The sequence below is a fragment of the Pongo abelii genome, chromosome 1 (assembly GCF_028885655.2).
Source record: "Pongo abelii isolate AG06213 chromosome 1, NHGRI_mPonAbe1-v2.0_pri, whole genome shotgun sequence".
Lineage (NCBI taxonomy): Eukaryota > Metazoa > Chordata > Mammalia > Primates > Hominidae > Pongo > Pongo abelii.
In genome coordinates, this window is record NC_071985.2 from 158,659,827 (window position 1) to 158,685,910 (window position 26,084).

The 26,084-nt window shown below is 36.9% G+C and overlaps 1 protein-coding gene across 1 annotated transcript in view; it reads right to left on the minus strand.

The window, feature by feature from the left end:
- Positions 1 to 26,084, minus strand: part of TNNI3K (TNNI3 interacting kinase) — a 307,803-nt gene that overhangs the window by 185,516 nt on the left and 96,203 nt on the right. The window contains 6 exon segments of the mRNA NM_001204855.1: positions 2,143 to 2,292; positions 2,936 to 3,030; positions 13,138 to 13,242; positions 13,331 to 13,475; positions 19,004 to 19,142; positions 23,578 to 23,676. Coding sequence (NP_001191784.1) covers positions 2,143 to 2,292; positions 2,936 to 3,030; positions 13,138 to 13,242; positions 13,331 to 13,475; positions 19,004 to 19,142; positions 23,578 to 23,676 — 733 coding nt within the window.

A 26,084-nucleotide genomic window follows, 5' to 3' on the forward strand; every position in this document is an offset into this window, starting at 1 on the left:
ATCCAAATGCTCATGAACAGTAGAATGAATTAAAAAATTGTGATATAGTCACAAAACATTATACTATACAATGATAAGAATGAACAATCTACAACTGCCTGCAACAATGTGAATGAATCTCACATATTGTTGGCTGAAAAAAGCCAGACACAAAGAGTACATAGCATAGCATTTCATTTATATAAAGTGCAGAAAGTGGCAAAACAACTATTCCACAAGAAGGCAGTGGTAACCTCCTTACGGGAGTGATTAGAAGAGAATGTCAATGGGGCTTTTAGGGGACTTGTTATGTTCAGTTTCTTCATTTGGGTGCGGGGTGATTTCAATCTGTGAAATTCATTGACCTATATGGTTATAATATGTGCAAAGGTATATGTGTTTGTATTTATACAATATTCAAATAAAAAGCAAAATAAGCCCACCAAAACACAGCAGGCCTATATCTAACTCATTACTTAATATTCTATGTCTGTTCACTTGTCTTTATTAAAGTAACTCCCACATCATTTTTCTACTAGCAGTCTTCAGACCTGTACATTTCTCCTTCTCCTTGTCTATACGCTTACTGCATGCTTACAACAGCTCTACATTTTCATCCATTAGACTACATTTCTCCTTTCATTGATGGACTTTCATATCCGACTTTATTTATGTATTTATTTATTTTTGAGACGGAGTATTGCCCTGTTGCCAGGCTGGAGTGCAATGGCATGATCTCAGCTCACCGCAACCTCTTCCTCCTGCGTTCAAACGATTCTCCTGCCTCAGCCTCCTGAGTAGCTGAGATTATAGGCATCTGCCACCACACCCAGCTACTTTTTGTATTTTTAGTAGAGATAGGGTTTCACCGTGTTGGCCAGGCTCGTCTCGAACTCCTGACCTTGTGATCTGCCCACCGTGGCCTCCCAAAGTGTTGGGATTACAGGCATGAGCCACCGCGCCTGGCCCATATCCCACTTTAGTCAGAAAACCTTTTGAATCAACTTCGTAGGCTAGGAAATCTTATAGCTTAATAATTGTTATTTTCAGTACAATCTTTTAGGATTTGAATATTTAAAAAGATAACTATGTTTCTTTACATATTTTTAATATCGTAAAAAGACAATGCAGTCATCAAAAGTTAAAATAACAATTAAAATGTGACTTTAAAATCTGGCATATTTTTTATAGTATTCAATTATAACCTATAATTTCAAAGATAATATACATTCTTTCATATCACCTAAAAATCTAAACTCCTTAGGAGTGTATGTGTATATGGAGAGCTTGCTTATGAGGCAAATATATCTCAGTAACAATTACAAAGATGCTTTTCACCATCTGAATGTCTTCAGTTACTTCTCTCTTGAAATGATGAATTTGTTATCAATCATCTTTATTTCTGAGCTACTAGTAGTACGACTGCTATCACACTAAAATAGCAATTAGTTAGTATTTATTTTGTGTCAGCCACTGTTCCAAGCAATTTACATATATTATCTCATTTAATCTTTACAATCTTATGAAGTAGAATTTATAATCCTTATTTTTCCGATGAAGAAAATGGAGCTCAGAAATATTAAATAATTTGCACAAGGTCAAATAATATAGCTTGATTTAAACCCAGTTATTCTCATACCAGATCTCAAGCTTTCACCACTTTGAGCTCAGATAAGTTTATACTTAAGCAAATAAGTTTATATTCAAATAAGTTTACACTTGGCTCCCTCACATTTTCTAGCACAGGCATTGTCAGCAGGGTTAGAGCTGACAAATATTTCTTTTTCTCCCCTTTGTACTTCTTTCTTATAAATTTGAAACCACATCAAAATTCCCCCATATAAGAGATAAAGACTAGCTCTGAGCCCACTCTACTATCATTATCCATCACAATTTTGTTTCTCTGGTACTTAGAAATGTGACTATTCCCTTTTCAAAGTGCCAATACTGAGAATGCCTTTGGCTCATCTGCAGCCTAGGAGTTGCCTTCTCTGATTACAGTGTATTGGACTCTTTGATCCAAGGCCCCAGAAACTCAAGTAAAATCTACAGAAGAAATGAGAGTGTTCAAGTCATGCAAGCAAAGTAATTATTGACGCGCTGACATAATCTATGCACACAGTTCAATGTATCTCTATAGAGACACGATGATTAAAAATATACCTTTTTCATAAGCCCACATCAAACATGTCTGCTCATCTTTTTCACCACTAGACCTGCTGGGATCACAAGCCACTAGATTCATATCAGCTCCATTATCCAGTAAGAACTGAACCAGGTGAATGTGACCGTGGTAGCAAGCAGAGTGTAATCCTGTAATAGAAAAGAATTAAAAGAACAAAAGGAGAAAAGAGAAAACCTGCTCCCCAATTTTCAAAAGACAGTTATCACCACATAATAGCATTATTTCCAAAGGTATGAAGTAAGGATTGATTTCTTTTATAAAGAACTAATTTTATTATTGACCAAACGAGACATTACTTTAAGCAAAATGGGTATTATATTGTACTCAGTATTCTATAGAGACTGTCTTTTCCTCAGTGCAATTATAGTATTTCTATATCCACTGTAATTACCAAGAACAAATGTTAGCATCTTTACACAAGTAAAAGAACAAAGACCTATCACAGGTATTTTTTTTTTTGATCACCAAATCAAGGGCAGAGCAGTGTGGTCAGTCTGTCCCTAGTGCTGGCCATTAGAGGATGCATTGACTGCAAATAATTTAACACAATAATAAAATTGACCAAAAAGTCAGTCTGCTTTTTATTATTATCAGTCATTATCAATTCTAAATGCTGTCAGTTGATAAAATACCCTTTCCCACTGGAGTTGAGCACTCCCTACATGCTCAACATGCCTACATGCTCCACATGCCCCTAAATGCCTTTGCATACCATTATTCTTAATCATTGATAAGCATCTAGAACTAGTGGTGCTTTCACCACATTCTTACCAGTGTGCCCATCCCTTCCTTGGTGGTTGATGTTTATGACATTCTGATCAAGAAGAAATTTGACTAGGTCAATGCTTTTGCCATAGGTACAAGCACTGAAAAAAAAACATAAAACAAGAAAGATAGAAGGTCCTTGTTATGAACTAAATTGTGCCCTCTCCCCCACACCTCGAAAAATCACATGTTGAAGTTATAACCCCCATAACCTGACAATGAGACTGTATTTAGGGATTGTGTCTTTAAAGAGGTACTTAAGAGGGGTGGAGCCAAGATGGCCAAATAGGAACAGCTCCAGTCTACAGCTCCCAGCATGAGCTACGCAGAAGATGGGTGATTTCTGCATTTCCAACTGAGGTACCGGGTTCATCTCACTGGGGTGTGCAGGACAGTGGGTGCAGCAAACAATGCCTGAGCTGAAGCAGGGTGAGGCATCGCCTCACCCGGGAAGCGCAAAGTGTCAGGGAATTCCCTTTCCTAGTCAAAGAAAGGGGTGACAGACAGCACCTGGAAAATCGGGTCACTCCCACCCTAATACTGCGCTTTTCCAACAGGCTTAACAAACGGCACACCAGGAGATTATATCTCGCACCTGGCTCAGAGGGTCCTACGCCTATGGAGCCTCGCTCATTGCTAGCACAGCAGTCTGAGATCAAACTGCAAGGCAGCAGCGAGGATGGGGGAGGGACGCCCGCCAATGCCCAGGCTTGAGTAGGTAAACAAAGTGGCAGGGAAGCTCGAAATGGGTGGAGCCCACCACAGCTCAAGGAGGCCTACCTGCCTCTGTAGGCTCCACCTCTGGGGGCAGGGCACAGAAAAACAAAAGACAGCAATAACCTCTGCAGACTTAAATGTCCCTGTCTGACAGCTTTGAAGAGAGTAGTGGTTCTCCCAGCACACAGCTTGAGATCTGAGAACGGGCAGACTGCCTCCTCAAGTGGGTCCCTGACCCCCAAGTAGCCTAACTGGGAGGCATCCCCCAGTAGGGGCGGATGGACACCTCACATGGCTGGGTACTCCTCTGAGACAAAACTTCCAGAGGAATGATCAGGCAGCAGCATTTGCGGTTCACCAATATCCACAGTTCTGCAGCCACCACTGCTGATACCCAGGCAAACGGGGTCTGGAGTGGACCTCCAGTAAACTCCAACAGACCTGCAGCTGAGGGTCCTGACCGTTAGAAGGAAAACTAACAAACAGAAAGGAAATCCACACCAGAAACCCACCTGTACGTCACCATCATCAAAGAACAAAGGTAGATAAAATCACAAAGATGGGGTAAAAGCAGAGCAGAACAACCGGAAACTCTAAAAATCAGAGCACCACTCCTCCTCCAAAGGAACGCAGCTCCTCACCAGCAATGGAACAAAGCTGGACGGAGAATGACTTTGATGAGTTGAGATAGGAAGGCTTCAGAAGATCAAACTATTCCCAGCTAAAGGAGGAAGTTCGAACCAATGTCAAGTTAAAAACTTTGAAAAAAAAATTAGATGAATGGATAACTAGAATAACCAATGCAGAGAAGTCCTTAAAGGACCTGATGGAGCTGAAAACCACAGTACGAGAACTACGTGATGAAAGCACAAGCCTCAGTAACCGATGCGATCAACTGGAAGAAAGGGTATCAGAGATGGAAGACGAAATGAATGAAATGAAGCGTGAAGAGAAGTTTAGAGAAAAAAGAATAAAAAGAAATGAACAAAGCCTCCAAGAAACATGGGACTATGTGAAAAGACCAAATCTACATCTCATTGGCGTACCTGAAAGTGACGGGGAGAATGGAACCAAGTTGGAAAACACTCTGCAGGATATTATCCAGGAGAACTTCCCCAGTCTAGCAAGGCAGGACAACATTCAAATTCAGGAAATACAGAGAACGCCACAAAGATACTCCTCGAGAAGAGCAACTCCAAGACACATAATTATCAGATTCACCAAAGTTGAAATGAAGGAAAAAATGTTAAGGGCGGCCAGAGAAAAAGGTCAGGTTACCCACAAAGGGAAGCCCATCAGACTAACAGCAGATCTCTTGGCAGAAACTCTACAAGCCAGAAGAGAGTGGGGGCCAATATTCAACATTCTTAAACAAAAGAATTTTCAACCCAGAATTTCATATCCAGCCAAACTAAGCTTCATAAGTGAAGGAGAAATAAAATACTTTACAGACAAGCAAATACTGAGAGATTTTGTCACTACCAGGCCTGCCCTAAAAGAGCTCCTGAAGGAAGCACTAAATGTGGAAAGGAACAACCAGTACCAGGCACTGCAAAAACATGCCAAATTGTAAAGACCATCAAGGCTAGGAAGAAACTGCATCAATTAATGAGCAAAATAACCAGCTAACATCATAATGACAGGATCAAATTCACACATAACAATACTAACCTTAAATGTAAACGGGCTAAATGCTCCAATTAAAAGACACAGACTGGCAAATTGGATAAAGAGTCAAGACCCATCAGTGTGCTGTATTCAGGAAACCCATCTCACGTGCAGAGACACACATAGGCTCAAAATAAAGGGATGCAGGAAGATCTACCAAGCAAATGGAAAACAAAAAAAGGCAGGGGTTGCAATCCTAGTCTTGGATAAAACAGAGTTTAAACCAACAAAGATCAAAAGAGACAAAGAAGGCCATTACATAATGATAAAGGGATCAATTCAACAAGAAGAACTAACTATCCTAAATATATATGCACCAATACAGGAGCACCCAGATTCATAAAGCAAGTCTTTAGTGACCTACAAAGAGACTTAGACTCCCACACAATAATAATGGGAGACATTAACACCCCACTGTCAACATTAGACAGATCAACAAGACAGAAAATTAACAAGGATATCCAGGAATTGAACTCAGCTCTGCACCAAGTGGACCTAATAGACATCTACAGAACTCTCCACCCCAAATCAACAGAATATACATTCTTTTCAGCACCACACCACACCTTTTCTAAAATTGACCACATATTGGAAGTAAAGCACTCCTCAGCAAATGTAAAAGAACAGAAATTATAACAAACTGTCTCTCAGACCACGTGCATACTAGAACTCAGGATCAAGTAACTCACTTAAAACCGCTCAACTACATGGAAACTGAACAACCTGCTCCTGAGTGACTACTGGGTACATAACGAAATGAAGGCAGAAATAAAGATGTTCTTTGAAACCAACGAGAACAAAGACACAACATACCAGAATCTCTGGGACATATCCAAAGCAGTGTGTAGAGGGAAATTTATAGCACTAAATGCCCACAAGAGAAAGCAGGAAAGATCCAAAATTGACACCCTAACATCACAATTAAAAGAACTAGAGAAGCAAGAGCAAACACATTCAAAAGCTAGTAGAAGGCAAGAAATAACTAAGATCAGAGCAGAACTGCAGGAAATAGAGACACAAAAAACCCTTCAAAAAATCAATGAATCCAGGAGCTGGTTTTTTGAAAAGATCAACAAAATTGATAGACCACTAGCAAGACTGATAAAGAAGAAAAGAGAGAAGAATCAAATAGACGCAATAAAAAATGACAAAGGGGATATCACCACTGATCCCACAGAAATACAAACTACCATCAGAAAATACTATAAACACGTCTACACAAAAAAACTAGAAAATCTAGAAGAAATGGATAAATTCCTCAACACATACACTCTCCCAAGACTAAACCAGGAAGAAGTTGAATCTCTGAATAGACCAATAACAGGCTCTGAAATTGAGGTAATAATTAATAGCTTACCAACCAAAAAAAGTCCAGGACCAGATGGATTCACAGCCGAATTCTACCAGAGGTACAAGGAGGAGCTGGTACCATTCCTTCTGAAACTATTCCAATCAATAGAAAAAGAGGGAATCCTCCCTAACTCATTTTATGAGGCCAGCATCATCCTGATACCAAAGCCTGGCAGAGACACAACAAAAAAAGAGAATTGTAGACCAATATCCTTGATGAACATTGATGCAAAAATCCTCAATAAAATACCGGCAAACCGAATTCAGCAACACATTAAAAAGCTTATCCACCATGATCAAGTGGGCTTCATCCCTGGGATGCAAGGCTGGTTCAACATACGAAAATCAATAAACGTAATCCAGCATTTAAACAGAACCAAAGACAAAAACCACATGAGTATCTCAATAGATGCAGAAAAGACCTTTGACAAAATTCAACAACCCTCCATGCTAAAACCTTTCAATAAATTAGGTATTGATGGGATGTATCTCAAAATAATAAGAGCTATCTATGACAACCCACAGCCAATATCATACTGAATGGACAATAACTGGAAGCATTCCCTTTGAAAACTGGCACAAGACAGGGATGCCCTCTCTCACCACTCCTATTCAACATAGTGTTGGAAGTTCTGGCCTGAGCAATCAGGCAGGAGAAGGAAATAAAGGGCATTCAATTAGGAAAAGAGGAAGTCAAATTGTCCCTGTTTGCAGATGACATGATTGTATATCTAGAAAACCCCATTGTCTCAGCCCAAAATCTCCTTAAGCTGATAAGCAACTTCAGCAAAGTCTCAGGATACAAAATCAATGTGCAAAGATCACAAGCATTCTTATATACCAATAACACACAAACAGAGAGCCAAATCATGAGTGAACTTCCATTCACAAATGCTTCAAAGAGAATAAGATACCTAGGAATCCAACTTACAAGGGATGTGAAGGACCTCTTCAAGGAGAACTACAAACCACTGCTCAATGAAATAAAAGAGGATACAAACAAATGGAAGAACATTCCATGCTCATGGGTAGGAAGAATCAATATCGTGAAAATGGCCATACTGCCCAAGGTAATTTATAGATTCAATGCCATCCCCATCAAGCTACCAATGACTTTCTTCACAGAACTGGAAAAAATTACTTTAAAGTTCATATGGAGCCAAAAAAGAGCCCGCATTGCCAAGTCAATCCTAAGCCAAAAGAACAAAGCTGGAGGCATCACACTACCTGACTTCAAACTATACTACAAGGCTACAGTAACCAAAACAGCATGGTACTGGTACCAAAACAGAGATATAGACCAATGGAATAGAACAGAGCCCTCAGAAATAATGCTGCATATCTACAACTATCTGATCTTTGACAAACCTGAGAAAAACAAGCAACGGGGAAAGGATTCCCTATTTAATAAATGGTGCTGGGAAAACTGGCTAGCCACATGTAGAAAGCTGAAACTGGATCCCTTCCTTACACCTTATACAAAAATTAATTCAAGATGGATTAAAGACTAACATGTTAGACCTAAAACCATAAACACCCTAGAAGAAAACCTAGGCAATACCATTCAGAACATAGGCATGGGCAAGGACTTCATGTCTAAAACACCAAAAGCAATGGCAACAAAAGCCAAAATTGACAAATGGGATCTAATTGAACTAAAGAGCTTCTGCACAGCAAAAGAAACTATCATCAGAGTGAACAGGCAACCTACAGAATGGGAGAAAATTTCTGCAACCTGCTCATCTGACAAAGGGCTAATATCCAGAATCTACAATGAACTCAAACAAATTTACAAGAAAAAAACAAACAACCCCATCAAAAAGTGGGTGAAGGATATGAACAGACACTTCTCAAAAGAAGACATTTATGCAGCCAAAAAACACATGAAAAAATGCTTATCATCACTGGCCATCTGAGAAATGCAAATCAAAACCACAATTAGATACCATCTCACACCAGTTAGAATGGTGATCATTAAAAAGTCAGGAAACAACAGGTGCTGGAGAGGATGTGGAGAAATAGGAACACTTTTACATTGTTGGTGGGACTGTAAACTAGTTCAACCATTGTGGAAGTTGGTGTTGGGATTCCTCAGGGATCTAGAACTAGAAATACCATTTGACCCAGCCATCCCATTACTGGGTATATACCCAAAGGATTATAAATCATGGTGCTATAAAGACACATGCACACGTATGTTTATTGCGGCACTATTCACAATAGCAAAGACTTGGAACCAACCCAAATGTCCAACAATGATAGACTGGATTAAGAAAATGTGGCACATATACACCATGGAATACTATGCAGCCATAAAAAATGATGAGTTCATGTCCTTTGTAGGGACATGGATGAAGCTGGAAACCATCATTCTCAGCAAAGTATCACAAGGACAAAAAACCAAACACTGCATGTTCTCACTCATAGGTGGGAATTGAACAATGAGAACACAGGGACACAGGAAGGGGAACATCACACACCAGAGACTGTTGTGGGGTGGGGGGAGTGGGGAGGGATAGCATTAGGAGACATACCTAATGCTAAATGAGGAGTTAATGGGTGCAGCTCAGCAACATGGCACATGTATACATATGTAACAAATCTGCATGTTGTGAACATGTACCCTAAAACTTAAAGTATAATAATAATAAATAAATAAATAAATAAATAAATAAATAAATAAAGAGGTACTTAATTTAAAATGGGGTCATTAGGGTGGGCCCCAATTCAATATGACTGACATCCTTATAAGAAGAATCTGGGATTAAGACACAGGTGATGTAGACAGACAGGTAGCCATGTGAAGACACAGCAAGAAGGCAGCCATCTGCAAGCCAAGGGAAGAGGCTGCAGGAGAAGCCAAACCTGTTGACACCTTGATCTTGGACTTCTAGCCTCCAGAATTGTGAGATGATAAATTTCTGTTGGTTAAGCCACCCAGTCTGTGGTATTTCTTTACGGCAGTCCTAACAAACAAATGCAGCCCTGTTAAGCCAGGCATTCTAGATGCACACATGTATGTAAGAGAGCCAAAGAAACAGAGAAGAGAAGAGGTGATGAAAAATAAACAAGCACCATCTACAAAGGCTAAATAAAAATGTGGATATATGGTGAGAAAATCCTAAAGATTCTCACATCTAGACCTTTAAGAAAAGAGCTGTATAAAACTTCCAGTGTTTTTTATCAAATGTTTTCAGGGATATTAGTCATTTTTCATAAAAGGAGATAAGATATAAGAGTTCCTTGCATTTTTAGCTGCAGGACCTAGGAAATATTCTGCAGGACAATCAAATTAGAAATTCAGGAGGGTTCTGAGAGTTTTAGTCAAATCCAGGTCACATCCAAATCACTGAAATGATTCCCAGTAAAACCATCTATTGTCTCTCCAAACAATTCCTTGACCAGAGAGTAAGATCTCAAAGCTTTCATTTTACTGAAGGAGCATTAGTTGTGGACTCAAAATCCAGACTTCTGCCACACACAAACCAGAGGATCCTGGACAAGTTCTTTCACCTCTGTGAGTTTTAGTTTTACCATCTATAAAACAATGATAGACAATACCCTATCAATTTGCCAAATTGTTGCTGAAATTTCAAGTGAATTAATCCTTATAGAATCACATTACAAATTGTGGAGGACCTTTCATTATCAGCTCTTTCCAGGTGTGAGAAAGTATTTGTGGAAAAATTAATAAATTTCAAGATGCAAGGAAATAAGATTTTTATAGATAATTTTTGCACATAGATTTGTTGAAATACTTATCTGAAATTCTGACTTCTACTGTTTACTGGGAAATCTAAGATGCATTGAGAAAAATATTTTGTATGAAATTAGCATGCCTAGTAATGACTACTGGATTTAACTTTTTGATTAGTAATTCTCATAAATGTTCTTTTCCTGTAGTTTCCCTCATACCTCTGCTTTTGCTATCACTTGTTAACTAACAATACTCTACATTCAAATCATGAAGAGATATGAGGTATGTAATAACTGACTGGAAGGAACTAGCATTGGGCAAAGCCCCAACTAAATAATGGCTAAAGGCAGGGCACAGAGGCTTGGTTCTAGAAAAAAAGAGGGAGTTCACTGGGTCTTAGCATTTCCTCTTCCTGGGATGGTCTTGCCTAAACTTGCCTGAGTCATTTTTCTTTCATGAAATACTATTCTTCATCCAATTAAACTGAATATGAAGTATTCTAATGAACCAAAGGCAGAATTCATTGCTGACCCCTCTGCTTCTTTGTAATTTCAATCTTACACTGCTTATCACACTGTAATATGGTACTGGATACACCTCTGTTTACTTTGATACCTTACAATAGGGCTCCTTTAAGGACTGAAAGAATCCTGTCATCTTAATGTTCCCAGTAGCCTCAATACAAGGTAGGTCTTTAATAAATTTTTCTTGAATTATTGAGTGAATAAGAAAACCACCATCTCAGTGCAATGTATCATATCATCATTAACTATTTGCATTATAAATACGACCCATAACAGTACACATTTAATATTGATTCATTGCTCTTTTTCAAAGAAACTACTTACAGAAAATGAGTTCTGAATATATGCACACATATGTGTATATGTGTGCGTATGCACACATATATACATGCACATACATACATGCACATATATACACGCACACACGTGTGTACATATATACATATATATTTGTATATGTGTGTGTATACATATGAAAACCGCAACAGAAATGTACTGAGTGCTTACTCTGTGCAAAATACTATGTACATAGAAAAATTCATATTCAGAATGAATTCCTCACATAAAAGGAGTTTCTTTTATAAATATATGCTTAAAATGAATATAACAAAAACATTAATCTGTTACTCTGAGTAGCCACAGGCTTACACGAAATAAAACAATTGGGTATATACTTTCAACTCACTTCACAAATCTTCTCATATAAACAATCTTTTGGAGGTGACAGTCACCCTCTGATTACAGCTGGTTTCAATTTTAGTGCATGAAGTAGTAAAATGATTTGAAAACTAGCCTGAGGTGTCAGCTGTAACAGGCATGACCTAATGGGAAAGAGAATACTAGCAACCAGTACATATCAGTTCTGCCAACTGTCCTCTGCAGGGACAGATTCCACTGATCCATTTGACTGAAAGTATGATCTAAGGAGTTCTTGCATCTGTTCTGAGTGTGTAGAAAACAGACAAAATATTCTGGTACTAGAACACGAAGAAATGTAAAAAGCACAGGATTTAGAATTAGGTAGGCATTTGCAACATTATTTTCTATCCATAAGAAACTTTGGCAAGTTACTTAGCTTTTCTGAGCCTCAGTTTTCTCTTCTGTAAAAGAGAGATAATAAATCCAACTTCATAAAATGTTGTAAGGATTACACGAGATAATGGATGCAAATCATCTGGCATATGGTCACTATTCCATAAATGGTGGTTTTACTTCACCCTTTTTTGACTGAGTCTTTGGTTGACAAGAAAAATCTGGAAATGTATGTGAAATTTGACAGGTTGATGCCTGATGCAGAAGCACAAGCTTAATTTTAGTTTGGTAAGAAATAAAGAGAGTCTCCTCATTTTTATTATTCATCAATGCAATACAAAAACATTATGTGAACAACAAATTAGTCTCAAATACATTTTTAGAGGTTACAGACTAATGGAAACATATGTAATGTGTAGGCAAATGGACAAATTTTCAAGATCTACTAAATATGAATTACTATGCTTTTACTGTTTTAGCAAAATAGTTACTCATTAAAAATGAAGGCCTTAGATTTTATAAAACATCCACCTTCCTTTTGGGCATTTTAGGGAACTATAGCTCTGACTTATTAGCAACGTTTTCTTTCCTTTTTCTCTCTTTTTATTTTGGTTGCAACTTTTCTAATCCCAGCTGTTCCTTCAGTGTGCGTTTCTAGAGCACACCGTAAAGGGCTCTCATGAATTCCTAGAGAAGAGCTAATGCTTTCTTAGGTATTTGAGTGGCCACCCTGACTAGGCTTTTACAGGCTGACAGATGGATGTTTTAGATAGGTAGACACATTTTCACGTAAGGTTTAAGTGGAAAGGAAAAAAGTGTCACATTTAATGCTGATGAATTCTGGTAATGAGATTCTTGTTGGAGGAGGATTATGGGCACATCCCTTTTTGGCAGCTTTCCATGGAGTGAAGAGGAATAGAAGCAATATGCTTACAGATGTTGATATGCCTGTTGCCTTGGCAACATCAGTCTCTGTCTTTGTGGCTGCTGCCAGGAACGCAGCATCTGGCTTCGGCCCCATCTGTTATACTGACTGCAGCATCTGCCTCCACCTTTTCTTCCATGCATCTAGCACTGGCTCTTTGTCCTCTGCCCTACCTCTGCTATTGCTCTCTGATTGCAACATCTGCCACTATTTGTTCTTGCTTTATACACACAACTTCAGGTGCTTTAGAGTGTCAGCTAAGTTTAGTGGCTATTGCTCTTAAATATTCTTTTACCTATGAAAAGCTGTTTCACTGAAGATGTTTTCCTTAGTCAGACTTTCTGTTCCTGATATTTGGATGATTTCCTTGGCAACTTCAAATTTGCCATTGTAGCATGCCCTAGATTTGAAGAAAATATCTTGTTAATATTGTAAGCAAGTACATGCAGTATACCTGGAGAACCTATGGAATGCTACATAATACTCACAGGTGCAAGGGGGTATCTCCATAGATATTAACCACATGAGGTTGAACTTCCAAATCATTTTGCAGCAGGTACTTAACTATATCATGGTGTCCAAATCGAGAACAGAAATGGAGTGGGACATGGTCTTCATTATCTTGAGCATTCACTGTTATCAGCAAGAAAGAAAAAGATATGTTATCTAGAATTCTTTGTTTCTCAACCTTCATATGTATAGTACCACAGACATTTCTAAGTGCCTGAGTGATTCCTGGAAATTGCCAGTTAATGATAATCATAAAGGAAATTAAGGGCGACTAATTTTTAAAATTATAATGTTATTCTATTGCCTACTACCACATTAAACAGGTTTCCTTCTAGCTTCCATAAATTCTATGGAACACATCAAATCAAATCTATCTCACACCATGGAACAGTTCAGGAAACTAATAGCATCCAAAAGGTACATGTGGCCTTATTTCCACAAGGATCACATTTCAAATTGATTGTTTTTTTATCTGAATGATGTTAAGAATTACAGATCCTGACCAGAGCACCATTCCCAGAGATTTGGGTTCAGTAGGTTAAAGTGGGGCCCCACAACCTGTATGTTTACAACACTGTTGTAAACAGCTCTGATGTATATCCTTAGCTGAAAATTGCCATACTACACTATGCAAAGCATGGTATCATGAAAGGAAAAGCACTTTAGACTTAGGCAGAACGCATTAATTGTTCTACTTTAGACAGGTTATTTAAAATTCAATTCTTCATTCAGTAGTGGACATGTGTCCTTCTCGTTGAAACACCCAGCCTTATAACCTCTTCTGATGTTTGGGTAATTCTGTATACTGCAAGTATTAATGAGAAGCCAAGACCACATTCTATCACAGAAGCAGAAAATGTGCTTTCCAAGATCTGTTTGCAGCTAGGGAACAGAATTAGCAGAGGGTGACCATATGTCCTGGTTTAGGCTTGTTATCCTGGAATAATTCTTAATAATGACACTTTTACTCTCAACAGTTCCCTGGTCTGGATACCTATCTGTAGACTCCTCCAATCAACACATCATGTGAGACTCTGACTTCAGAGCTGATGACATAAAAAGCAGGGCCTAATCTATCTTGGCAATGTGGCAGTGGTGGCAGTAGCCCCATCCAATTTCCCATGGTAGCAATTTCAGCCACAGATTCAATGCCCTGCATTGTTGGCATCAGAAGCACAAGAGTTTATGTGTGCCTAGCAAGGGTGGCAGTGCATCTTCACAGGACCACATCTGGGCATGATTTTGGATGTTGTTCCTCACTGTGAGAATTTCAAACATGGCTTTCTACTCTGTTCTGAGGAAGAAGATTCTGTGTGCTACATAGTATCCTTTAATCTACTCCTTTTATGCCTAAATTAGCAAGAGTTAGTTTCTAATACTTGAAAGTAAAAAAAAAAAAAAAAAAAAAAAAAAAAACTTGACAGATACACTCTCTTTCCTCAACAAGAATCAAATGATCACTATGTATTAGCCATTAAGCTAGTGTTGGAGGTATGGATGTCTTATCAGTAACAATGGATATAATAAGATCATTGTTCCAGGGATGCTGAAAAGAATAAAGAGGATCATGATTGGAAAGCGTCTATCTAGCATGATGCTTGTCACATACTAGACATTTAATAAAAGTTACTTAACGTTTTTACTAATGTCCATCTTAGAAATTTGCTATGTCCAAAGCTAATAACAGATAAATGCAGAGTCTATACTCTCAAATAATCTACAGTCTAGTTAAACAGTCAATAATTACAGTCCTGAAGTAATAACAACTGAATATCAAACTGCTCAATTCCTAATCTGGATTTAATAATTTTTAAAACTAAAATAATGGAATCAACTGCTCTAAAGCCATTTGTTTTATTGTTTGATTACTTTGTCAATCTAGACAGGGTCTTAATTAGGCCTTGTAGCTGCTATATTTGTAGACAATCATCCTCATTTTATTGTCCTGCAAGATTTTAAGCCAAAGGGAAATCTTTAACAAAGTCACTGAGCTTCTCCTCCCAAGGCTGTTATTACAAACAAACCTTTGAATCTTTTTTTGTTAATGAGTAGCTCAAAAAGACGCCTTTCATTCAGAAGAATGTTCTTGGTTCTTTTGATTATCTCTCTTTATAAAAAGCTTTTCCTTTGTTCACATTCTGTACTAAGCCAGGGAAAGTCAATGCCACAAGTCAATGCTTGAGAACAGTTAGGAGTCCAGGGCATCTGGAGCGTGACGTAAGAATTCTTAAGGTTCAGAAGGAAAAATGCAAAGCAGAATGCAGTGCAATCTTCTATTAATTTATAATTTGCCTTTGGCCATCCTTGGCCCCACCCAGTATTCCTCGCCAATTGAATCAGTAAACTTCAAATTAGGTTATTTACTTGGTGAATTATCCACAGTGGCTGAAACATTATTCCCATCAAAGAAGACGTAAATACCAACTGAAGGAACAAGCCAGGACAAATATGGAATCAGACATAGAATTTATGTGTATACACATCTGTTTTTGCTTCAGTCATTGTGATGTATTTAGTTTTGTCTTGGACCAATTTGCAAAGACAAAAAAGAAAATATATTATTATATCTTAGAAAAATTGAATGCATGAATAATATTCTATTTGCTCTAACTTAGCATCTTATTGAGAAACATATAAAGGAGAATTTAAAACAAAAAATACATGCAAATCATTATTAGGAAAATATCTAGTTCCTGGTGCTCTGTTTTGAAGAGAGTAGGTATATAGTGATGTCTTTTGAAAGAAATATTGAATATTGGGTGAATGGGTGCTGTTTCTTCTTTATTTCTGCGTATTGACCAAGCAATGTCAGCAGGTCCTACAAGATCTTTAAAATTACTCCCAGGTCTGTCTTTAATAAGCTTTCAGTAACAGATCTGTGTAATACATCCAACAAGCTATATTTCAAAAAATAAAACACTTCCTATGGCTGGAAACGTTCTAGGAATTTTTTGCGGCTTTCTGTAATATCCAGCTCTGTCCAGTTGCAAGGATTGTGTTATTTAAAAGAAATATAGCATTTATGATTAAGATGACAAAAATTATTAATTCAAAATTTAATTTTTTCAATTTTTAACATTATCAAAATGGCATATTTTGAAGGCTGTATCACTATTTTTTTTCTTATGCAGTCCATCAATATTTTACCCTTTTCAATCTCATTTAGGGGGCATTATACTTCTCCTTTTTCATTACCCTAAGAGATACAAAGAAGCAGAACAGAGACTTAAAACATATCTAACTGAATAGGTCAGCCTCTCAAACATGCTGAACCAAAGAGGCTACTTTCAGAATTACATTTTGGGTAATTTTGCAACCTGAATTTATTTTCATTTGTGACATTCTGTTACCATGGAAATGGACTGTAAATACTGGATTTCAAATTGTACTCTTTTTGGGGTCATTTATTTAATCTTTCTGCTATGTCCATTTACCACAGGCAGGGTCCAGATCTAAAATAAATCATTTGGAGGCTTAGCTACATTTTAGAATAAGTGAACTAACTAATAACAAGTCCTGCACAGTGTCCATTGGCATAGCAGATCTTCTGGTTTATTTTTTGCAACTGGTTGAAGTGCAAATGGGACTTAAATATCAAGCACGTACTAGAAAGAAATAAAAATACTTAAAAATCTGAGTCATGCCATCTCTTGATTTTATAAAATAATTGAGTAAGAGGCATGTAATACTTGCATGCACCAAAAAGAAAATGTTAAAAATTGTATCATATGATGCTGGTATGTAAGGGGGATATGGTTGTAGTATTACACATTTCAATGCCTTTTACAGAGGAGTCTTTTGATCCTAGAGACATGCTGATCATAAATGACATTCATTTTGACACTACTGAGCTCTGGAGTTGTGCAGAGGAATAAAAAGCTAAGGTTGGCATCAATAATAAAAGGAAAAAGTGATGCAGTTCCTGACCCCTTGGAAGAGTGAGGCAGTTTCAAAAACACGATTATGTGTTCAGTCATTCACACAGGTGTACCTGTGCCTATTCTAAACTAACAAAATGAAAGAGACTGCTTAAACAAGGTCCAAGGAACACCATTCCTTACATGCTGACAACATAGGTTGTTTATAATAATGCTCTAAAGTAGCTTCCTGAGTTACTGCATACTGGCGTATAGAAAACAATGCAAGCTATGTTTCTTACATTTTACAAAATAAAGTGGCCCCTGTTTACAATTTGGAAACTGGAAATTACCTTAGTCTCTTGCCACGGTTGTCTCTAGGATACTTTGTGTATTCCTTATGGGTAGATAAAAAACATTGATTAGCTTTATTAACTAAATATCGATCTGAATTTTGGACCAAGGAACTGGCAGTTCTAGAGATTTGACAACCATGTCCTTTTGGAAATGTGTATTGTTCCCGCTGCAAAGGCCAGCAGTTCTTATGGCTGGGCTTTTAATTAGGTCTCTTGGGGGTCAATGGAAGAATGTTGGATATGCCTGAGAGAATTTAATGGCAAGATGCAACTCTGAGTGAATTTTTGTCAAAAAATAAAGTTTGTGAGGAAAAGTGAAAAAAAGAAATTTTTCAATACTTATAATAAACTTTCCAAAATTTATTTTGTAATTAAGAAAATAAAAATAAAAGGAAATTCTATTCTATCAACTGATTCTGAAGTCCTTCTATGTATTCTAAAGCTTTTTTTTTCCCGAATGGATCACACTCAAACTCTATTAAAAAGTATAGTAATATAATATCAGATACTGGGGATGCTGTGGGAAGCAACTGAAATTCTCATATATTGTTGTAAGATTTTAAAATAGTACAAACATTTTGGAAAACTGTCTAGAAATTTCCTAAAACATTAAACATATGCATGCTAATTATTACCTTTTGATTTATCAATTCTCTCATATATGTGCTTATATATATATTCAAGAGATATGAACATATATGTCCACAAAAATACTTGAATAAGAATGTTACTGGCAATTGTATTCATAATAGAAAAACACTAGAAATATTAAAATGTCTACTAGGAGAAGAATGGATATACCAATTATGGTATATTCATGCAATCATAAACAATATAAAAGAACAAACTATGATCCATACAACAACATGGATATATGTCCAAATCATCTTGTTGAGCAAAAGAAGCCAGTCACAAAATTGTACAAACTTCAAGAACAGACAAAACTATATATAGCAATAAAAGCCAGAATATTAATCACCTTTGGTGGTAAAGTCTATTTACCTGAGATGAGTGCATAAGGGAAAATTTCAGAGTGATGAAATATTCTAAATCTTGATCTGGGTGGTTATCAATGGATGTATACATACATAAATATTCATCAGGTTATATATCTAATATTTCAGAATTTGCTAGAAGTAAATAATGTCTCAATTTATAAAAGATTAGTGAACAACAGTGAAGACAACTAATTCATCTAAGAGAACTCTTTACTTTCACTGGAGCTCCTAATATATTAAGAACTGAGCTAAAGCATGTTAAGAAGGATTCGCATGTAGACCTAATAAATATATTAAAGATGAATTATGACTTGTGGAGCAAATAAGTACATGACTACAGAATTAGTCAACTTCAAGATTATTCTCTAGTAAGAGAAGTACAAGTAAAAGGTATACATAAAGCAAATGACAGCAAAGGTCTTTTAAACATATAATCTTACCATCTGCTTTGCTGCCTTCTTCCATCAAGAGTTTTGCAATATTCAAGAATCCTTTTGCAGATGCTAGGTGGAGGGGTCTATCTCCAACTTCACCACTTACATTTACATCAGCACCAAATTTCAAAAGAAGGCGAGTTACCTAAAGGATTTATTCATTTGAAATTAGTATCAAAATTCAAACAATAATGCAAAACTTTTGGCAGTATACAAGAACACAACTGGCTTAAACCACAAAAAAATTATTGTTATATCACCTAGCAAGAAGTTCAAAACTGGAACAATTCTAGGGTTGATTAATACAACAGCTTAATAAGTCAAGTTCTTTCCGTCATTCTGTTCTGCCATGCTCAGCAAGTAGGATGGATCAACTCATGGTAGCAAGAGAGCTGCAGCATCTCCAGCCATTACAAACTGAAGTTCACAGCGTAGAGCAGGAGATGACCTCTACCTTTCGGAACAAGCGACCATTTTTTTAAATCTAGAAATTCCTTCTTAAAAACTCTCCAGAAACCATCTTCCCATATCTCTTTAGTCTGGATTAGGTCATTTGCAACTTTCTAAACAAATCCCTGGGCAAGGGGAAAGATTTACTGTGAGTGGCTTCAACTAATCAAGATCTAACACATAGTGGCTGGGGATAGGAGCATCTGTAAGCACAACCTCTAGGAGAGAGGTTGAACAGTGAAATAAAATAAGGAGTCTGCAAGAAAGAAAAAAAAATATGGCCCAAAGTGGTAACAGTTGAAATGATAGTTTTGCCTAAGCAACCAATAGTGCCTGCTACTGACCTTATGTTGTTAACTTGAGGGGTAATATCATACACTGATTAAGAGTTAAGGTGCAGTTTAAGATAGTCCTAGATTCGAATCTAGAATCCGATTTATATCAGCTCTGTGTTCTTGAGAAAAATTAGTTAATTTATCTATACCCAAGTTTTTTCATATGTGCAATGGGAATAATAAGACTTAACTCATGGGTTGTCATGAGGATTAGATTAGGAATTTGTTTAAAGTGCATAGCACAATGACTGACATACAGTATTTGTTCTGTAAATGTTATTTTTTATTTTTGTTGGTGAACTGAGACAATGTTGTTTACCATTTCTGTTTCAGAGTTAATATGGGGCTAGATGAGATGCTAGGGAGCTTTGAAAACGTTTTTTAAAAATCGTCTCCACATTTTTTGACCTTGAAAACCTACTTTTGTCATTTGCTCTCTTTAGTATCAACTCTCTTGTCAACTTCATAATGTAGGTCTTCACTGTACATAAATAATCCTCTCTAGAGTCATGCAGAATCTTCTCTGAATGATCTCTTCCAAAGTCTCCTTCTGGCCAGAGCCGGTGGTAGTTGACTTGATTCTTGATTTTCACAGCAGCTTCAGCCATATGGGTCTTTTTCTGGATACGTGAGTGAATTGGAGACAGAAACAGTAGCCCTGGCATCTTCTCCATTTAACTGAGACTCTACATCCATAGGCTCAGAGAGGGATAAAGTGATGAAGCATGTAGGAGTCTTCCTCGGATTGTTTCAGGTAATTTAGGAATTCCTTTGAGTCACTTACATATATACTTAAGAACTTTCCAAATAATTTCTGTAAACTTGATATTGGCTCTCCTGAGAATTTCAAAAGTCACCTCAGTGATACTAAGGTTAAGTTAGGAAGCGTCTGAGTCCTTAAAATAGCAGTTAGGGTTCAAACAGCAATTGACCCCTCTCAATTGTCTTGACCACTGAAGTGTCAGCACAAAAGTGAATTCAAGCTCTAAAACTATTTTTACTTCCCATGAGTCAGCAAATAAACATGTCTTAAGTATAAATCTCTCAAGAATATGGCAGACATTTGATAGAAATTCTAGAGAAAATATTAGCTGGGTGTGATGTGGGGAACTGAGTTCCTATTGAGTGTAATAGACAAGAGCAAGGGTTTGAAAATCAGGCTTCTACTTATCAGCTATATTGTTTTGAACAAATTGTTTATCATTTTGATACTTCAGCTTCTTCATTGCTAAAGTTGTAATAATAATATTTCTACCTCTTGGAGTTGTTGTGAGGATTAAATAAGTCATCACATGAAAAGCACTCAGAAAAGTGCCTGGTGTTCAATAACTGTTAGTAAAAGTGGTAGCCCCAACTTGGAGCATGTGCATTTTATCTCTTTGTTGGCTAATGGGCAGATCAAGACTTAATTCAGGTGAAATCAGAACAGCAGAAGTTTAGTTTAAAGAACCTTGCATGCCTAAGCAGATATTTTCACTTACACAGACTCCATATATTCTGATTATGTGACTTTATAATAGACTGATTTAAACTATCTCTGAAATCGATTGTCTATTAAGGACTATTATTACATACCTAGGAAATATTGCTCTTGGTACAAAACATCTACTCTTCCACTTAAAAATAAGTAAATAAACAAATGACAAGGAACATGGCACATTAGGTACATTTATATATTGAATGTACCATTCTCCTTGTCAGCATATTTTAGCAAATGACAATAGCCTGCATAAATTACTTATGTGCTGCCTTCACACACAGAAAGTGAGTCCCTTATCATAAAAGGGCCATCCACATTTCAGCATAATTTTATAAGACTATGACTATATTTTCAGGGAAAGTAAACAAATTTAGTTCTCCACCCAACATGCATACAGGCTCTTTATGTTTCTGCTGGGTGATGAGGTTAATCGTCAAAGAGGATGACTCTACAAATAATATGCATTGTATATATCTTGTCTGTGCCTGAGGTTAGGAAATGATGGGATTTTTCCATTACTTGTGCTTTTGGGCCTGTACTTCTAAAAGTATTTTCAGTGCCCAGCTCTTCATTGCACTCCAGTGCACTCTGAGCAGCACATCAATGAAATAAGCAATCTTCCTACCTATAGGTCACGCTTCACAGGTCTTAGAGTGTCCAGGCATATGCCAGCTAGCAGAGGAATAAAGGCACAATGACTATTGAGCACAGGGACACAAGTAAGTTTGATCTTCAACTTGGAACCCTCAGGTGGTGCTGTGGCATGACCTCCAGGAAGGTAAAAAGGTATAATTCTAACCTACAATTGAATGAGTCTAGAAAGACAAAGTGAGGAAGAGTGAAAATGGAGTATTCAATGAACAGTTATATTTGGTTATCCAGTTACATTTGTATTTCTCTCTCTCTCTTTTTTTTTTTTTGTTATTTTTAGTTCCATGAGTATTCTCACTGCCAAAGGGCAGTGCTTTAAAGAAACATAGAAATTTTGTCTTTTGATATGTTAAGGTTGAAAATCAGCAGACTTTGGAGTTAGAACATGTTGCCTTGAATTCTGGCTTCTCCATTTAGGAAAATTGGACTTGATAATTTGTCTCACTGGTTGAAGAAGAATAAGAAGAGGTACTTTGGTATAGCAAAACAATAAAGACTTTGGGATCAGACAGAACTGAGTACATATTCCAGCTCTTCTATTTATTATTAATAGCTGCATGACTCTGGCATGCTACCTCACCTGACTGAGCTTCATGCATACCATTGATAAGAATGGGCAAATAGGCTGGGCGCGGTGGCTCACACCTGTAATCCCAGCACTTCGGGAGGCCGAGGCGGGAGGATCACGAGGTCAGGAGATCCAGACCATCCTGGCTAACACGGTGAAACCCCGTCTCTACTAAAAATATAAAAAATTAGTCAGGCCTGGTGGCAGGTGCCTGTAGTCTCAGCTACTTGGGAGGCTGAGGCTGGCGAATGGCATGAACCCAGGAGGCGGAGCTTGCAGTGAGCCGAGATCGAGCCACTGCACTCCAGCCTGGGAAACAGAGCAAGACTCCGTCTCACAAAAAAGAAAAAAAAAAAGGGCAAATAGCCAATTTCAGGGTTGTGGAAAAATTAGAAAAAAAGATAAAGGTTCTATCATAGTGCCTATCCCATAGTATAAGCTCAGTCATGTGGCAACTCATTAACTTCATAAAGTCGTGAAGGTTAAATAAAATCATGTATTGAACAAAAGTATGTTAAAAACTTTAAAGTTTCTATATATGTTATTTATTACAGAAAATAAAATTTTATAAATATGGACCTGCTATAGAATCACACATTTAAAGTAAATTATAAAGCACATTAGTAATTGTTTTTATAGAGCCTTTATGAGTTGTTTTATTGCCATTAGCATCATCACAGCTATATTTACTGAGCATTTGCCAATTTATATTGCATCTGAACAGCAACCCTATGAGGTTATAATTAATATCTTTCCCCATTTTATAGGTGAATAAATGAAGATCAGAGGGATTACATAACCTACACCTGGTCAAAACACTAGGAATTTTTCAAATTTAGGCTGACTGATTCCTGTGGCCACACTTACCAATGTACTTTTCTGCCTCTTTGTGTACTAAGATCATCAGCAAAAATGAGTAACATGACAACCGTAATGCTTATATGGATCTACAAGCTCCTCAAGGATGGGTTGATGAGAATAGGGCAAAAATAATACAAAGATATTTTAAATATAAACTCTTTGAAGATAGGACAATTCAACAAAAGCCTACACTTAAGCAATACCTAACCTTTGGAAATCCTACTGTCAGACTTACCTGTTCATGCCCATAGTACGCTGCAATGTGCAATGGAGTGAAAAAAACTGCATCTTGAATATTGACATTAGCTCCATGTTGCAACAGCACATCAGCAGCCTGGACAAGAAAATGATTATGGTTAAGAACTTCAGTTGAGTTATCTGCCTATTAAGATTCAGTTTACAACCACCATGCACAAATCTTCTTCAGGAGTTGCCACCCTAAAACACAACTTTCTTCCATCCACCTTATCCAAGACCTCCAGTGTCCTGTTTTTTCATGAAAGATAAAGACTAAATTTCCTTAGTATGACATTCAAGGTCCCTTCAATCTGACAGTGTTTATTTTAAATGTATTTCTCATTAGTCTCTTTCCTAAACCCAATTGTAGAGTCAAACTGCATCCAGCTTCCTGCTCCTTTGAGGCTTTGTTCACATTATTTCTTCACCCAAAAATGTCCTTCTGCCTAATATATTCATGCTTTATCTCCAGCTAAAATGCCATCTCCTCCCAGATTTCCTCAATTTCCCTCCCTTCATTGCCATCTGCCTGGCTGAAATTAAATGTTACCTCCTCATAAATCTCATATAACTTTCACTCATATAATTTACAACATTTTTCTATTTATATACATGTTTTATCATCCTTACTAAAGAGAAATTTCTTTAAGGACAAAGTGTATGTCAGATTCATCTTTATACTCTTACTCTAGCATGTGGTCATGCAAATAGCAATCATACAATAAATATTTGTTGAAGAAATGAATGAACAAATGAAAAACCCTAGCAGGAACTGTTGGCTAATTGTCATCATGGAAAGCCATAGATTGGTATTTGTAGGGGAGAAAAAAAATATTTTTTCTATCCATTTTAGGTTTATTGGCTGAGGCCATATAAATTAGACTGACAAAAAGGCAGATAAAGAAGAGAAAAACAATCAGGAGTTTATTAACATGTGTATTGCACATAAATGGGACTACTCAGTGATGAGTAACTCAAAGTAGTAGTTAGAACTTGGTCTCATCTATAATCTTACCAAAAATTTACAATAACTTTGTAGAGCAGTAATAAGACAAAGAAAAATAACTTTGAACTTCTACTGGCAACAAATTGGGGGGAAGGTAAATATATGGAGGAAACTAATGGAAAATAAAAGTTTTAGCAAAGTTTGTTATATAGATTCCTCTGGTGACTTCTCTGGGCTGATAAGTGTCTAGAGTTATCTCTTGTGATTAACTTCTATCCCTTCTGGTAGAGAAGACAGGAAGGAATCCTTCATAAATTTATGTCCCTCTTTTAGGCAAATAGAAGGAGAGCAAAGAGTTCCTATATCTGTTTCTTTCCAATTTTCTGTAGCTCAAAATAATCAATATGCTAAAGTAGCCTATTTTGGGGGAGCATATTTTGCTACCCTTCACAACAAACTTGTTGATATTTCCAATTTCTTCTCCTAAATACCTGTCTCCGAGTCTCTCTTTTCTGTTCAACACAATGAAATAATTTCCTTCGAATGTGTTCATTTTCATTGTGGACTTTGCTAATGTACTGTCTATTCTTCAGTTGGTCAAATAATAAACATTTTGAAATTTTTTAAAAGTCTATTAGAAGAGAAAACAGAAAGATGAAATTTAAGAGCCCAAGGGACTTATGTCCTAACACCTCTTTTGTTTATATGAACAAATTGCCGCTTAAGTCATGTTTCGTCAATTGTGTGAATCATAGACCTATAGAACTAGGGAGGGACTGTGGACATTACATATCAAACCCTTACATTTTAAAGATAAAAAAATGGAGAACCAGGAATTAAGAAATTTTTCCAGGTCATAGAGCAAGTCAGTGTCAATAGCAAACTAAATCTTTAGTCTCTTGCCTCAAGCTTTGTTTCTGAGTGCTTCATAGTTTGAAATAGTTAATTTTTAATCATCTATTCATCCATTAAACACAATTTATTGAGCAAATATGAGCCAAAACTATTATTTTACATGCTTATCTCATAATTTAGTTACTCGGGGGAATAGCATTAGAGATGCTAATAGTTGTCATATAAAATAAGGAACTTTTATTGAAAAATACGAAATTTCTGATGGGTCCAAATATAAGCAGGTGCATAGGCTTCTATACATTCTCACAACAATTTTCTTTGTTAATACTTGAATATTGCTGACTAATGATCAGGAGAATACACTTCGTGTACAGTGAGTTGTTTTTATAATACAAAAATTAAAACTGCAATGAGCTTTTATTGAGGGAATATTATCTATCAGACCCAGAAACAAGTGTATCAGTGGTAATCAAAGTCTACTCTGTTTCGTGCCAAAACACAGAAAGAGGTGCTACTCTCCATTTTAAAGATGAAGAAACTGAACCTCTGGGCAGCAGAAGTGAAATTCAAATCCAGGTCTGTTTGACATCAAATCTTGTTTTTACCAGTCCAATCCTCTGACCTTGACTTTATTAACACTAAACTTTAAGTAAATGAAGTAACTAATTCAATCCCAGATATGAAGAAGCCATCTGTCAGTAGAG